General features: G+C 37.3%; 1 protein-coding gene across 1 annotated transcript in view; it reads right to left on the bottom strand.

The window, feature by feature from the left end:
• Window positions 1-343: 343 nt before the first annotated feature.
• FRS2 (fibroblast growth factor receptor substrate 2) overlaps window positions 344-16,576 on the bottom strand; it is a 50,725-nt gene continuing 34,492 nt past the window's right edge. Inside the window, exons 3-7 of the mRNA XM_021544267.2 lie at window positions 15,044-15,135; window positions 13,038-13,224; window positions 9,890-10,048; window positions 8,920-9,083; window positions 344-6,574 (exon numbers count right to left, since the gene is read on the bottom strand). Of these exons, the coding sequence (XP_021399942.1) occupies window positions 5,624-6,574; window positions 8,920-9,083; window positions 9,890-10,048; window positions 13,038-13,224; window positions 15,044-15,109 (1,527 nt within the window). The 5' untranslated portion in view covers window positions 15,110-15,135 and the 3' untranslated portion in view covers window positions 344-5,623. The remainder of the gene's footprint in view (window positions 6,575-8,919; window positions 9,084-9,889; window positions 10,049-13,037; window positions 13,225-15,043; window positions 15,136-16,576) is intronic.

Genomic DNA, 16,576 nt, shown 5'->3' with positions numbered 1-16,576 from the left:
CAGTACATGTAATTAAATATATTTATATTTTTACATCTTTTTAGACCATTCCTGAAGAACTTGACCAAGCAGGTCCTCAGGTGTAACACAGCTGTTACACCAGTAGTACCTGATCTTTCAGGAGCACATCCAGTGGCCCTTGATGTCAACAGGAATCATTTCTTTGTCTTCAAGGGACACTGCATGCAGACTGAACAAGCTCTGGAAGTGTCACCCCGCTAACAAGGAAGATTTCCTGAGGACACCAAAGCTCCTTGTCAGACTTGCTTTCCTACTGCAAAGGGGAAGGATTGGAGCAAAGGACACTCCGGGCTCTCTGGGTCGCTTGGCAGGCGGTGCTGGGAACAGCCGTACCCTGCACAGCCCCAGCACCGGGACTGGCAGGGTGAGCTTCACGGCACCTTTCGTACTAAGGCTTCTCGTGGAAAGCAGGGAGCTGCTTCCCCCACACTCCTCACTGGGCAATTCCGTCACTACAGGTCTCAGACGGGAGCTCTGGCTGGGACCCCAAGGCATTTAGTACTTTGTAGACACAGAGGAAGACAGTTCCTGTTCTGAAGGGCTTAAGCCTATTTTTTAATCATAGCTTTTACATAATCTCCTTTCTATATACACATATTTGCTACATAAAATACAATTACACCAAAGTAATGGATATAGCAGAAAACATTGTCACAATATATGTATATTATCACACTAATTACTAAAACTGCAAGAAAAATTTCAAAAATGCCCTTCATAATGTATAAAAATATAGAAATGTCCAACAATTGTTTCATCAACCTTATTTCTCATATTCTATTTCTACCTGTACACCTACATACCTCCAAACAAAATACTGCGTTAATCTGGAGTAAACAACGTGTTAGGAAAATATCCTCATAAGACATCTGACAGACTTATTCACATACCTTACAGCACAGCACAAGAAATAATGTATACATGGTCAGAGTTGCAGATGCTAAATTGCTCTTTTTTTTGAATCTGATTCACTCATCTTGTCCAAAAGAGGAAGTAAATCCTAAAGATCGTGAAAGAACCTCAACATGACTTCCTTTTTAATAATCTTCTGTAAGAAGGACATCAGTAAACCTGACTCCATCTTAACGCAGTTTTTTGTGGTGGAATTTCTTCTGGATTTTTTTTTCTTGGAGTGTATATGAATTAAAAATAAAGATATAATAAATGAACTTAGGTTTATATTAAGTAAATACTGTCAAATATAAATGCCTGAATTGCTACCTCAAGGAAGAGATGGGAAAGATCCTATTATTAAATTCCAAAAATACCTAACTCTATCTATCACAATGAAGGACCAGACTCCTTTAGGGGAAATAGGAGAATTTCAGATTTAAGTCCACTACTAGTTCCTACTCCATTAGTTTTATCTTATTTGAAGACATAAAATAAATTAGTACAGTGCAGAAATGGAATTTCACCATTGATCTCGCCTTACATGAAGCGAGGAATACTGTTTAAAAAGAGACATCCAAATCCGATACATCATTATATGCTCAAACTAGTAACTGACATGAATCAGAATTTCCACTCGTACTTCACTGACAATGAATAAAAACAATCTGCTCTCTCCTGAATCTCTCTCTTTGAGAAGAAGGTAAATATAAAACAAAAACAAGAACAGCTAGATTTTGAGCCAATACACAGTGTTATAAAACCAGCAAAATCAACTGCTGATCTGTCACCTATAAAAAGCAGCCCTGTTTTGACATTGCTTTGGACTTTGTACTCTTTACACATTTCCATGATCCTTTTTACACCCAAGCCTAGTTAGAGGTACACACACACACTTTTCGGGGGAGGAGGGGGGGGGGATGAGAAGGACATTTTATCAATTTATTGTATGAAATTTCAATTCAACACTTATATTTAATATAAAAGCTCTGAAGACTTTAATAGGGATAGTGCTTCAATGCACACCATCAGATTCAACCCCTGCTAAATGCAAAACATACTTATTGGGGGAAACAAAAGATGTTCTAATGAATCTCATGGTTTTCAGAATGGTCTTTTTCAATATTGTTTTAGGAAGTCAGCAAAAAACACCACAAAAATTAAAACAATTGGTCCTCCTTCTGACATAACTTTGAGGAAAAGATTATTTTCCTGGTATAACAATGGAATAAATTCTCATTCCCTGTATTTCTAGCACAATCTTTATTATGTACTTTTGGTCACTTTTTTTGTGTTCTTTAACAATTCTGTTTCCTTGTTTAAAAGATACAGTAATGTATGTCTTTCCCAAATCATTGCACTAAAGGAATACCTACAGTTAAAGGTTTCCCCTTGTCAAATGTGTTTGAAGGGCAGCAACTGACTGCACATTATGGATGAAAATTGGAATTGATGGAGATGCTACCATTTTTATAGGACCTAGTTTATGTAAACTTAACATGCCACATTTACTAAAGGAAATGGTTACATATTTCTAGTTTCTCAGTCTATACACCTGTGGGCCCAAAATAAATATGATCTAAATACCATGGAGAGATTTCAGCTGAAAACTGAATCCTAGATTACAGACACTAAATCTAACATCACAGCCTTTAAAAGAGACTGAACTGAAAAAATATTTACCAAGTCTCAAAGGGTAAAGTGCATTGCAACTGCATCTACTTCAAGGGGCGGAAAATAAGGAATGCTAAAGATGAGTAGCGTGAGTGACAGGGACTACCCAGAATGTTTATAGCGTACACAAAACAAGAAAGCATTATCCCACCTGTGAAACATAACAGGTTAAAAAAGTAGTCCTGGAAAATATGTCATCAGAATTCTTAATATAAGTAAGGCTACAGACAGTTGAAATTTCAGTATTATCTCAATTCTGGGGACCAGAGCTAAGAAAACATTGTGAAACTTGCAACAATGTAAAAAATTTGCTCAGAACATTCTTTTTATCTGAGACTATTCAGAATCTATCCATAGGACAGTGCACTGGAACTAAGGAGGGATATGGCTAGTTATTGAAATTTCAGCAGGTTACTTATGATCTACCCAAAGCCTCTGCTTCCTTATTTAGTAGTTAAGAATATTATTACTTCCCCTGCCTCACAGGTGTGTTTTAAGGGTTCATTTAACTAGTCCAAACTATACAGATGAGGACCATATATTGCTAAGCAGCTAGCTAGATCAAAAAGGTTTGCCTCAAAAGACATGCAGCTCACAAATTTAAGTGAGCTATATACTAAGAACAAGAATCACACCAGTATTATTAACCCAGTAAGTATTTTGCAATACATGGTAATTTCAGTATACACCAGGAGGTTTCATACGGTGAGGCAATGGCAAAGATGTGAGGGAACAGTTCAGAATCACAGGATCAGTAGGCTTGGAAAAGACCTCTGAGATCACTGAAGACAACCTATGACCAAACACCACCTTGTCAACAAGACCATGGCACCAACTGCCATGTCCAGTCTTTCCTTGAACACCTCCAGGGACAGTGACTCCACCACCTCCCTGGGCAGCACATTCCAATGCCTAATCAGCCTTTCTGTGAAGAATTTCTTGCTAACATCTACCTGGCACAGCTTAAGCCTATGTCCTCTTGTCCTGTTGCTGGCTGACTGTGAGAGGAGACCAAAATCCACCTGGCTACAGCCTTTAAAATGCCTAGCTCTAGGTAGTCTTTACCTTCTTGAGTACCAAGGTCTCCTCACAAGTCAGCAAGTCTATCATAAGATTATGCAGAAGCTGACCATGAAATAATTAATAAAGTTTTTTATTAAAAAATCTCTTTTAAGTTCCTCACAATGGTCTCAATGACTCCCATTTTTTACTTCAGCAAATTATGTTATTTGTCCATCTGGTATTTCAGTACCATACAGTCTGTAAAGAATAACGAAAGCCAGAGTGAAAAGGTGGCCTGATGCCATTCATTCATATGGCAAGAGATATTTCAGGTGCTGCTACTACTGCTGCCACTACTAAGTGAGAGAAGACCAAAGAAAAAAGTTGTAGGAACAGAAATACACACCAATTCAAAAGACAGAAAATAATTGTAGTTGGTTTTTATAAAACTTCAATTCAAATATTGCATGGAGACCCTGAATGCTTTTTCAGATCTCCAAATGGCTTTTCTTGCATGTTTTTCCTCACAGTTCAAGGGCTATTTTACATGATACCAGTTCACACAAGTGTCAGGTCCTTTGCAATCACAGGCTCAAGAGCAATCTCTTCTGCTGCTAGTACCAAGGTGCACCTGTAATACTGCCAGAATTCTAAGGCTATTCAGAGACTAATAAGCAATACAGAAAAAGAAAGTCTAAGGGTGCCTCTGGCATATTCAACAAACAACATTCTACCTGGATGTACCTGGAACACTGAGCAGCCATCATTGCAACCAAATTCACTAACTGCAAAAGGAAAACAAGTATGCTCATAGATAATACTACCTTCAGATAATTTACTACGTATCTTTTTAAATTAAAGTACACTATCACCTATGGATGCACATTGCTAGAACGTACAACTTCCTATGAAGAACTATCAAGTCCAGTACCCTGCCTCCCATGTAACCTGTGTTTGACACTTTAGAGGAAGACAATAACTGCATAATAAACCTTTCCAGTTGTGCAATAATGCATGCTGCTGGAGAGCTTGGATATTTCTGTCAGGCATAAAAAAGTAGAACACTGGACGAAGACAACCATTTGACCTTCAAGAGTCTTGCTTTGTCAAATGCAGAGAGTAAGACAAATACATATATGATTCTGAACAATTAAAGCTATGTACAAAATTCTGACTTTTAAAACAAGACATTAGGAACAAATAAAAAGGAAACACACAAACACAAAGAAAAGAAGGCACACTGAACTAAGAAATGACAAGAGAGCCTTAATTCATACAGCCCACCTGTGAATTCCTTCACAAAACACCCCAAAACTCTAACGAGATAAAAATTTTGTCAGATTTCAGAGGGAATTTGATATATCACTTGGAATTCTAATCCAACAGAAGGAGCTTAAGGTTGGTTTTTGATGTGTTTATAGCTCCAATCAACAACCATCAATGGGACCTCTCAAATACCATACAAGTTAAGAAAACCATCAGGAATTAGAGGCCTTCTTGCCCACAGACAAAAAAGGTGTGGTGTTCATATTCCTTGAGATGAACCAATATATCCTGTGCATGTCAAACTGAGTGAATTAACACATTACATACAATGCATTCTGGAGGAACCACTTCAATGAGGAATGAACGTCAGAGATATATATATATTGAAAGATTAGGTTTACCTGCTAATAATGCACATATCAAGAGGCTTTAAAAAGTGTTATAAATGCCATTAATGAGTATAGGCACCAGACCAGAATATTTTTAAATTCAAAACTGGCATGTCACTCAGACTCTAATCAATTAAAGAGGCACTGTGAAAGGTGGTGATGCTGCTATGCAGTAATTACTTCTACTGTAGAATGAAATAGTGTTACCTAAAATGAATACTTGCTCTACATTAATTCCCTTTAGTAAGACAAGTACATGAAGTATGCAGAAAAAGTTCTCTCAGTCTATAAAAAGCGTTAGTGTTAAGAAATGCAAAGTACTTGCATCTTCAATTTTATAAACTTCACAAAAGGTGCAAATGATTCAATGCTCCCCAGGCTCACATAGGCAGGTCAGTACTGTTATGTCTAGTTTTCCTAGAAGTACCATCATCTCGGGGCAGTGCTTTTTGCAAGCTTGACATAGCAGCAGTTCTTTCAATGTCTATCACAGCATACAGCTCTGTGCGCCTGGTTGGAGTTTGCGGAAGTGGAGTGGTGGGGGTTTTTGGAGTCTGAGGGTTGTCAGAGTCACTACCACCTTCCAAGTCAACCTGTATATAGTTGAGCTGCCTGTGTTCTAAACTTGGACGCCTAATGTCAAAGTTAAAGACTGTTGGGGTACAGTCCCGACGTCGTGTAAATTCTACTTTATGAGCACTTGCTGGTACTGTTACATTCTCTGTATTGACATAGTTATGCATTAGATCTAGGTTATTGTGGTAGCCATTCAGAGACGGGGTCTTTGGTCCTAAACTGTCATCTTCATCTCTGCTCAGCTTCCGGGCTTCCCAAACAGGAGGCAAGGATGGCAAGTTCTCATAGTTCAGCAGCGCAGTTCTCCTCTGAGCAGAGTTGTTAATGTTCTGGGTGTCTGAGGTACTGGTTGATGTTAAGCGACCTCTCCTGACCCCTGAGGCACTAGGGATTGATAACCTATTTATATTTTCATACACCAATTTATTACCAGATGGTGTCTCTCTACGTTCATCACTGTCGTACCCAGTGTCCCATTCAGTGTTGTTTGTGCTGCTGCCACTAACTTGATCTCTCCCAAGTTGTTCCAGTTTCTCTCTTTCCATTAACTGCCTTTGAACAGGTGTTGGTCCTAAAACAAACTTCACTCCCTCAGGCTCCAGGAGAACCTGAGCATCTCTGTCATCAGTACACATCTGGTCTTCTTTCACTTTAGTTGTTTCAGTGTTTGAAAGCTTTGATTCCAGTGGCACATGCACACTTGATCGATTTTTTCTTTCCTCTTGTACTCCAGTAGTGTTTACATAAGTGTGCACCTAAAAGGGAAAGAAAAAAGAAGAAATTCAAACACTATTGTGCCTTCCCCCCCACCAAATTTATTAGTTTCTTAACTCCCCACATTTCTAACCAAAGTATCTGAAAAGAAAAACTTGTGCTGGCAGGTGTTTAAGAGCAAAAGTCACCTCTCTTGCATTTTGATGAACTGTAGTCAGTTTAAGTTTTTTCAGTTCAGGTTTTTTCCCTGAAATTTTGTTTTTCATTATGTTAATGTTCCACTAATGAAAAAACAGAATTTATATCTTAGACTGATAATTATTTTTATTTGATGTTTTATCTCAGTTGTGCTCTACTTCTAGAGTTTGGCTCTAATCAAGGCCACCTTGGGCTGCTCCAGCCTAGCTCATAACTTTACCTGGGCAGATCACTGAGAGCTCTGCTTTGCTGTCCCTGACCAGTGACCAACAATTACTTTGGCTAAGTTTATGTTCATAACTTCTACACTACAAGGAAATCTACTGTCCATACAAGTTAAAAAAAAAAAAATCCAAAAAGAAAACCACAGAGAGACCTAAGAAAACTCTCGCTCTCTTGCCTTGTGTACTATTCCAGGAACAAAAAGAGAGGTTGGGTCTACAGGAATAACTATCCATTCTTTCTTCAAGAGCCGACAGCCTCCTAAGAACAGGAACTCATAGAAAAATATAAAATTCCATATGAAGTGTGGCACTCAGAATTAAAAAGAAGCAGTAGTTGGCACTGTATGTCACTAAGAACAGCAGAAATACCCTCCTAGGTTATATCACTCCAGTTTCCACAGTGGATCAATAGAAGGCTGAATGGCAAAGACTGGAATCCTTTTCTAAATTTTAATTCTATGTCTGGACACCCAAATAGCAAAAGTAGTATTTTACAGCAATAATCATGTAGCTTGCCAACCTCTTTGTCAAGCTCTGCCAGCTGAAGTGTCATTTACCAGATCACTTGACTCCTCCCCTGATGTTTTTAACTCACTTACTATTCAGTAACTCCAGTGATAATACCTGAGCTCTTCTGTGAGGGCTCCTAACAAATCCTTTCCCACAAGACAGTTCACAGCACTCTGCTCTGGCTACCTTTGCTGGTTTCCAACACTTTTTCTTATCACACATGAAAGTCTTCCTAAACCACATGACATTTTTAAACTTGACTATCATTTTCTTCTGCAACCTGAATGATGAGAGATAACATACCCTGACAGTTTTCATTCTATCCAGACTGGCAGGGTTTCCACTGAGAGGAACCTCTGCACCCTAGAGAACTGACATCATAGAAACCTTATGAAGTTCAGCAAACAGCAAATATCAAATTCAGTGCTTGGTATGAAACAGCACCAACAGTACAGGCTAGATACCAACTGATTGAAACCAGCCTTGCAGCAAAACTTCAGGGGCCCAGGTGGATGATAAGTTGAATGTGAGTCAGCAGTCTGCTCTTGCAGCAATGAAAACCAAACATGCACTGGTTTGTGCTAGCAATAGCACAGCCAGTAAGTTGAGGAAAGTTACTATTACCATCAATTCAGCTCTCACAAGACTGCACCTGAGCTCCAGAGTATAAGACAGACAGCACCATACTGAAGCTAGTCCAGTGGAGGGCCATGACTAGAGAGCAGCTGGAGTACATGACATACAAGGAGAAGCTGAGGACATCATCTTAGTTCCATTTTAAGAGAATGCATGGAACCACCTAATAGCTGTTTTCAACTACCTAACAGAGCCAGACTCTTTTTGGGGATGTTCAGCAGAAAGGACAGCCAACACCAGATGCAACAGGCAAAAATCTGGTAACACAGAGAGAAATGATTTCACAACAAAAGCAGTGAAACACTCGAACACATGGCTCAGATTCTGTGGAATCTCCTTCCCTGTAGTATTCAAAACATGACCAGGACAATGCTCTGTGCAACCGTCTCTAACTTAGAACTGTGATCTAGAAGACTGGAGGTCCCTTGTAACCTAAATTATTCCATTACTTCTATTTGGCAAATAGAAGATTAACATATAAAGAAGCTTTTTGACCAGGATCGCTCATTATAATGTACATATTCATGTTTAAAAATAGTAACTGTATAAAAATAGTAACTGAAATATTTGAAAATAGTATAATGGAAACAAGTACTTTCTGTATCTTTATTTTTATATAAAATATAGATTCCTCAGCAAGCCATTCTACAAAGCAACATTTTAAAGAGGTAAGGCAAACACTTTTCTAAGGTAGTTAAAATACTGTAAGAATATTTATACCTGATGCTGAAAAACTAAGTGAAAGCTAACAGAACAGTCATTAGAAAAATCTGAAGCAATATAGAACCTAAGTTGTACAAAGGGAAAAAAACACCCACTTGCTCCTCTGCTACAAGTAAAGGATGTGTTGATTCTTCACCGACAGAGGGGAGGCGTGCGCTGCCGACAGAAGGATGTCTGCTGGAAGGGTGTGATGAAGCATCTCCAAAAGATGGGTATCTGGGATAGCCGTTGGGTAAACTTTGTGCATTGAATCCAGGAGCTGATTCAATTAGAAAACAGCCAAAACCATATTAAAATAGAACATTTTACTGTATATGAATATCTTTATATCTTAAGTTTAATTTTCAAAAGATAAAGTAAAATATGTAAAACAATATTAAATATTCACAAAGCTCAGTTTTGCCTGGAGGAAGGAAATGGAAAACAGAATAGTATCCCAGTATTTACCAGAACACATTTATGAAGCAACCACTGAAACCTAGGTGTATTACACACCCAGTAAACTCCCTCCAACTTCTCTTTCCCCCATTAACATCTCTCCCTGTCAAACAGACTCCTTTACCTAAGCTTCCATTTCTCTGAAATCATCAATACACTGGAATTCCTAGTTTCAAATATCAAGCCATCTGCCTGAGATTTCAAAAATATCAGAAAATTTTAGATAAATACTTCACTCATCCATTCATCTACTCAGAGCAAAAGAAAGATTCCAAACCAACTGCACATGTGATTTAAACAGTATTTTTTCCCCTAATAAAAAGTTTGAAACATTGCCAAACTTTAACATTTCTTTGAAATGCTACAGGTAAAGCATGTTGATGTATCATAAAGCAATTCAATAGGTGTATTCATAAGGGTTCTTATGCAACAACTAAGTTCCCAAAACTTATTTCTTGAAGATAATCCTCAGCAAGTACCTTGAGAGAATGCACTGGTAATTAGCCTCTTAGCTTTAAATTAGCCTTCTTTTTAACTACTTAAAGATTAAATTCAAATCAAATGGTATTTTCAACTAAGTACCACATTTCATTCAGATATGCCATCTGACAGTAAAACCATACTTACTGGTAGGTGTTCGAGGCGTTCTTGGTACTTCCAACTCAGTTTGATGATTATTCCTTTCTACTACTGGTTCTTCTACCACATTTATGCTATTATTCTGCATTATCTCTTGTAACATGTTAAATAGTTCTTCTGCCCGGGCGCACTTAAAGGCAAAGATTCCTATAAATACATTAAAAAAAAAAATAAAAGTTCTGTAACTCAGAAACATGCCTTACAATATGTATATAACTTTCAAGAAATGGAACTGGAATCCACATAATGAATACCTGTTAAAGAAGCAAAAGTGTTACAAAATTTTTATTGCACCAAAACACACAAAATTAATGTGACAACCTTTAAAGTGCTTATCTAATAGAAGAATAAAGTTCCCATGCACCAAAAGTTAAATTAGAACAGAAAACTGATTCAGTTAGGAGCAAAACTAAGTTTTGAGCACTAAATGAGGGGAAAAAAACCAAGTTGCTTTTTTTTGAGCTAATAAAAAGGATACCTGTTAAATAAATATTTATTTTAAAAGCATTAAATGAAACTACAGTGGTGCTACAAAGTTGAATTTCCGAAAACAGACTTCTATTAACTACCATAAGAATAAGATACCTGCACAACAGAAAAGGGTTTAAAGACTGGATAAAACGTTAGTTTCTTTAAGAAGACTAAAATGAAAGCCAGTAAGACGAACTGTGTGAAACAGACAGTAACAAACTAACTGCTTTAGGCTAAAGGATAGACACAGAACACAAAGTTAGCAGCAATACCATGTATTTTGCGTGTGTATTGTGCCACTTTGCCTTTGAACAGCAGGGAGTGTCCCAACTTACCCTCACCAGCAAAGTCGCAGCTTTGGATTATTCTTCCATTGAAAGCATGAAGTTAAAGTTGACATGCTTGTTAAACATGGGTGCAGGTGCTCATTTTTTAAGTGAGTATTACAATCTTAAAACACTCTTTACTGAAAACTACCTACCTATATAGCCACTTCTGTAAGTGCAGTTATGTGAATATGCTGGCAATTACAATTCCTCATATATTGACTTAGGAATGCAGAGCTGTGACAGATCAGAACCACCAGAAATGCTTCACATGGCAGAAGTTCACACAACCCCAGCTGGGAATACACCAAATGGGCTACAAGGAGTGATGCTTAGCTTTTAATATGCAGCTGCTGCACTGAATAAGCTTCATGTATGCAGCACTGCAGCTATAGAACTACTACTATATGTCCCTGACCCCTAACCCAGCCATGTACAATAGTCCACGTTTAATGTTTTGTATATTTCTGAACATTCACACTGGATATTTGAATTTCAATGGACAAAACCCAGATTTTAAAAAAATCTAGGTTCACAAACTTTAAAAGCTCCCACTATGTTTCTGAGAAATTCAGCTGCCTTTAAATACATTCATATGTGATCTATCACACAACATGGTGACATACCAGCTTCTCCAGGTTCTGTATCCTGAATTATCTGTAAGATGTGCTCCCAAGACATGTCTGCAATGTTTGCAATGCCTAAAACAAACTCAATGTTTCACCATCATTGCTTCTCACAACTTAACAACAGAAATAACTAGATATTAAAGGAAAAAAGAAACAAGAATACTGACTAATGTAAGAAGTTGCTGGGCAGTATTCAGGGAATTCTCAAATGAAAAATTTCTTCGTCATCCCATGAAGTGAAGATGAAGTTTTGCAACTGTGCCCACAAAACCCACTGTAGATCTCCAAAAGGGCAGCAGAGAACATTTTTTGCCAGATTTCTTTTTTCCCAATATTCACAGTATTTTAGTATTACATAAGGAAGGCAAGAAACAAAAGAGGGAGGAAAGGGTTGCTGCTTACACAACCTGCTTAATCTTTTTTATTTAAAAAAAGGATAAATTAGAAGGAAAGTGGAGAAGTCAATTAAACTTGGTGTTAAGATTTTGCAGATTTGCTAATAGACAGTAGAGAACAACATTCAAATTAGAATTTCAATTAAGTATTATTGGTATCTGTTTTCAATGTTCAAAAGAAACAGTAAATTCAGCTGCAAAACCCATTAAAGTGATTATCTTCAAAACAAAGTTTATTTCTTTAAGAATTATGAAAATATAGTTAAGTATGGAGTATACTTCAACGTTTGAAAATATCTCCATGTCTCATCAGGAGATGAACTGAGAGTGCCTTTTAAACTCACATTTAAAAAAATACTTGTTTTCCTTTACCTCGGCTTGTACAATGAATTTTGACTATGTTTATACATGATCCAATTCTTCCATCTTTCTGACTTTTTAACAGTGAAATTAAAAAACAAAACCTGTGATTTCTCAATGTCTAAAACTATTGATAAGAACACTGGTAAATGCCAAAAATCCAGAAGAACATTGGAACTTAACCTCACAACATATGAATGCATAAGAATTCCAGCCACACACAGCTATTTCACAGTAGGAAGATGCAAAACGAGGCTGAGAGCTCAACAGAGACAGCTGTTCCCTCAGAAACTGCTGCAGGGGAAAGAAACACACACCTGAATATTCTCAGAGGGAGCCAACCTTGGCCAAGGCATGCATGGTCTGGGTACTGAAAAGGAAATCCTCTTTTTCTGATGAAAGTCACTCAGAAAATATCTGAACATAACTAAGTATACACATCTCATACAAAAAGTCAAAATTTGAGAATTATGTCATTGATATTAATGAAAGTGGTATTTGCTTTAAGAAGAGGATGAAACGCAAGTTCATTACTGAAGACAATAATAAGTTGGGGACATCATGTTCGTATCAGTGCCCCAGGCTTTTAAAACCTTAAAAATAGAGAATTTATGGAATTCTGAGGGGATTCCTCCACAGTTTCAGATTCTACTGCCTCCCCCTGAAAGTCAAGTCAACCTCTGCAGCAGTAGAATTTCCCTGTCAAAAGCACCTCCTGAGTTGACCAAAAGAATACTCACACAGAAGCTTGAAGTCCTCCAGACCTACAAATGCCAAAAACTATGTGCAACTCAAATCCTCATTCTACCAAAAGACCATTATAAGGTAATTTTTTTCCAGAAACCACATTCACATATAGAACTGTAGCCTTTATAATTCTTGCCAAAGGACTGGCAAATATCTTCCAATATCAAATAAATTTCCAAAACACTTTATATACAACATTTCCACGTACCTTGTCCAGTTTGACACCTTCGACCACTTTCAAAAGAGAAAAGATTTGAGTCATAGCCATAGCGACGGAGACAGAGGTAGTGCCATTTTACAGAGTCCCTTTTACGGGTGTACAAAACTAGTTCTGTATCTGTAAGTTCCATTATGCCAGAACCCAGTTCATTACCATCGTCATCCACATTAATAACCTATAAAAAAGAAATTAAATATCATTAGGTAATTACACTTCTGAGAAACAACACCACTTTTGATACTTAATTCCTGGCTGGAGATTCCATTTGTGCTATCATATTTGTTAAAATCCTTGAAGTGAATGTTTAAAAAAACTCAAAAAAATAACTTAACAAACTAGTTTCTGTGCTACCCTAACCCAGAAGTAAAAAAATTAAAATAATACTTATTTAAAAACAATACAAATGAGGCTGCCTAACATTACTGTAAAATCCGATGAGAAATTTAGAGTAGAAGAGATTTGTAAGTTAAATATTTTTTTAAACTGGCTTTATGTACATATTCTAGAATTCCCACATGGATATGGCATACCTCAGATAATGGAATCTTTCAGAGCCCCATTTCTAAAAAAAAAAATTATTTGCTTTGTCATATAACCCCGCTTACAGTTGGGAAAAGGAATGAGAAAGGGTAAGTGGCTCCAAGATAAAGCTTCCTTCACATACATGTATAGCCTTGCACTGTGCTGAATCACCCAATAGATCTAGACATTTTGCTCCCTTTTTAAAGTCAAGAAATAATTCAAATACCTTATAGTTATCTTGTGTGAAAAGATGTGTATAAAGCTAAACTCTTGCTCTTTCTGCTTTTAGGACAGTTTTGACGTCATCTGCATCCTTTATAGAATTTGGACAATACATATTTCCCCTCTATTTTACCTCACAATGCTGCTTTTAGTAGGATTCTTTCTTAATCAATAAAAAAATCTATCAAAAAAACTTCCCTACAGAATTAATGTTACTCCTTAAAAAATACATTTTCAACTTGAAATCTAATCAATTGAAAAGAATTAGGAATTGTTTCATCTGCCTGTGAGGCTCATGCCCATTTTCATAATTTTGCAGATTATATTATCTCTCCCTCCCCCACCCCCCGCTAAACAAAAAATAGAGAAATTCTACAAGGAGAAAAACAAGAACTAGCTACAGAAAATTATGCATAAAGAGCAAGAAAACAGAAAAATATTTTATCCTTCAGCTTTCTTAACTGATAATATTAAACATTTCCAGAAATTCCCATGGCTTTAAAGTTCATGTCATTGTTGTCCTAAGGCAACACATGAATCAATTTTCACTATGGAAGCATTACATTCCTTTGTCAACTCACAGAGACAGTTTGGAGCACAGAAGCAAATCTGACTTGTGTGACATATGCAAAGGTATGTTGACTTACAGTCAGTGACTTCGGCTGCTTCATGTTTAGCGTGTCAAGCACATGAACGAGTGTTCACAGGCTTATAAATTCCAGAGATTTTTGAGACAAAAGGGTACTTAGAAATAAAATTTCTCCACATAAAGGACAAACGTTTTCAAAATGTGTAATCAGTAGCGACTTTCAAGTCAAACCAGCATTCCTAAAATTTTCTATTGATGACCCCACATTCAGGTTCATAATCACACTTCTCCAAAAGCTATTTATTCCCTTCTACTAAGGACTCCTTTCCTAACGTAACCGTCTATAAACTTCCATAGGCAACACCACTTACTTGGGCTCAACCAACTGAAATGTTGATAGATGAAAATCACAGGGCTTCTCCTCTTTCCTGAAAATCAAAACTGTCCTAAAAAGCCTACCCTGTCTAGGGAATTCCTGTCACCATTGAGAAGAGAAGGTTTCTCAAAGGTGCACGAGAAACCTGTAGCCACAGGTGGCCTGCAGTGTTTCAACTGTTCAGACGTTTGCACTCTATTTTCATTACTTTTTTTTTTTTAATCACAGACCTAGTCTGTAACAAAACAACAAAATAGTTAACAGCACATCACACCAGCTGCATACCTTAAATTTGTTTCGGTGGTTATCTGGGACAGTTTCTTTATCTGGACAGCTACAACAGCTACCCATGACTTCTTTAGAAGACCATCTGATCTCTAAAGGGGGGAAAAAATCAACCAACAAAATGATAATTTAGTTGAAGTAAAAATGAAGTAACATCAACAAACAACCCAATGCAAATTACTCTGACATACAATTATTCAGGATGAATGTTACAGTCACATTTAATAAAAAAGTCAACATAGATACTGCAAATATGATAGTTAATTTGGATTTGACAGTAAGGACTGGCAAAACTGAGCTGTTAAAGTCCTACCAATAACTCAACTTGAGGTTACTAGCAGACTCTTGATTTGTCACCTTAATTCCCATTAAGGTGACAAATAGCAGCTTGAGAGAAAACTAAACCAAACCACTTATTGCGTGAGATTCTCATTTCCTAAGCCAGGTTTTTTACACAAGGCAGCTATCTGGATTCTAGTTCCATCTAAATGAGCACTCCCTGGCTCAGGAGCAGAGCACTAGAGACACCCCTAGAAGCCCTGGGCTGTAGCAGGTTACCAGGCACAGGCAAGACAAAAAGCCCATATGGCAACCCTGAAAGGCTGCCCTGGCTTTGGCACCTCTAGGGTGGAGGGGCTCCAGGCCTGCAGGCAGCCCTGTGCTGGCAGCCACGCAGTGAGGCTCTGTGCTTCCAATTTTGAGTATTTCCAATATAGCAGTGTATATCAAACTATGTATTCAAAGACAAGGGAAGGAAAAAACCCCACATTCAACACAAATGTCTTAAGACTTGGAGTTTCTTATTTCTGTAAATTTCCATTTGGATTGCATTACACATTCATTTTAAAACCGTAAAAATACTCAAGTAACACTGAACAGCATGGCTAAAGTAATGAAACAAAAAAAAATCACCTCGATATTTTTGGTATTTTCATTTAAAGATTTCTCTGTGTGTAGGAAAACGTTCACAAAACAGTTCAATAAAACGTTCACAAAATGAAGTCTCGTAACTTGCTGTTTCACCCTCTACCACCATACAAAAGGGTTAAATCTCACATTTCTTAAATGCAAGAAAGTCTGACAAAAGAAAACACAACCCTTTCACACCATTTTTATATTGGATAAGAACTAAAACTTCCACCACACAAATGAAAAATGGGGAAAAATCCTGGAAGAGACTATTAAGTCAACAAGAGTTCTAACACTACAAATCAAGAAGAAAGAAGACAGTATGGGCTGGTAAGTCTTCCTAGGGGAAAAAATCCAATGTCATCATCTTAAGAAAACCATGACTTGGTTCCTAGACAGGCATTTTTATTAGCACACAACAGTAGTATCCACGTAGCTCTTTAGTCTGCTAAGGGATAAGATGCAAAGAATACAATTAAGAGCAGCTAACTCTTCCACTTTTTTTCATCAGAAAAGCCATTTAAAAGAGATACTCCTACTCCAGAGACTGTATATATCAGCCACCAAGAATCTCCTGCAGCGGTAACAACACTGCTCCAATTAATCCAGTCATAAAGAGGCAAA

The sequence above is a fragment of the Lonchura striata genome, chromosome 5, assembly GCF_046129695.1.
Source record: "Lonchura striata isolate bLonStr1 chromosome 5, bLonStr1.mat, whole genome shotgun sequence".
NCBI lineage: Eukaryota > Metazoa > Chordata > Aves > Passeriformes > Estrildidae > Lonchura > Lonchura striata.
The sequence above is the reverse complement of the archived record's forward strand: the minus strand, read 5'-3'. Positions and strand labels throughout refer to the sequence as shown.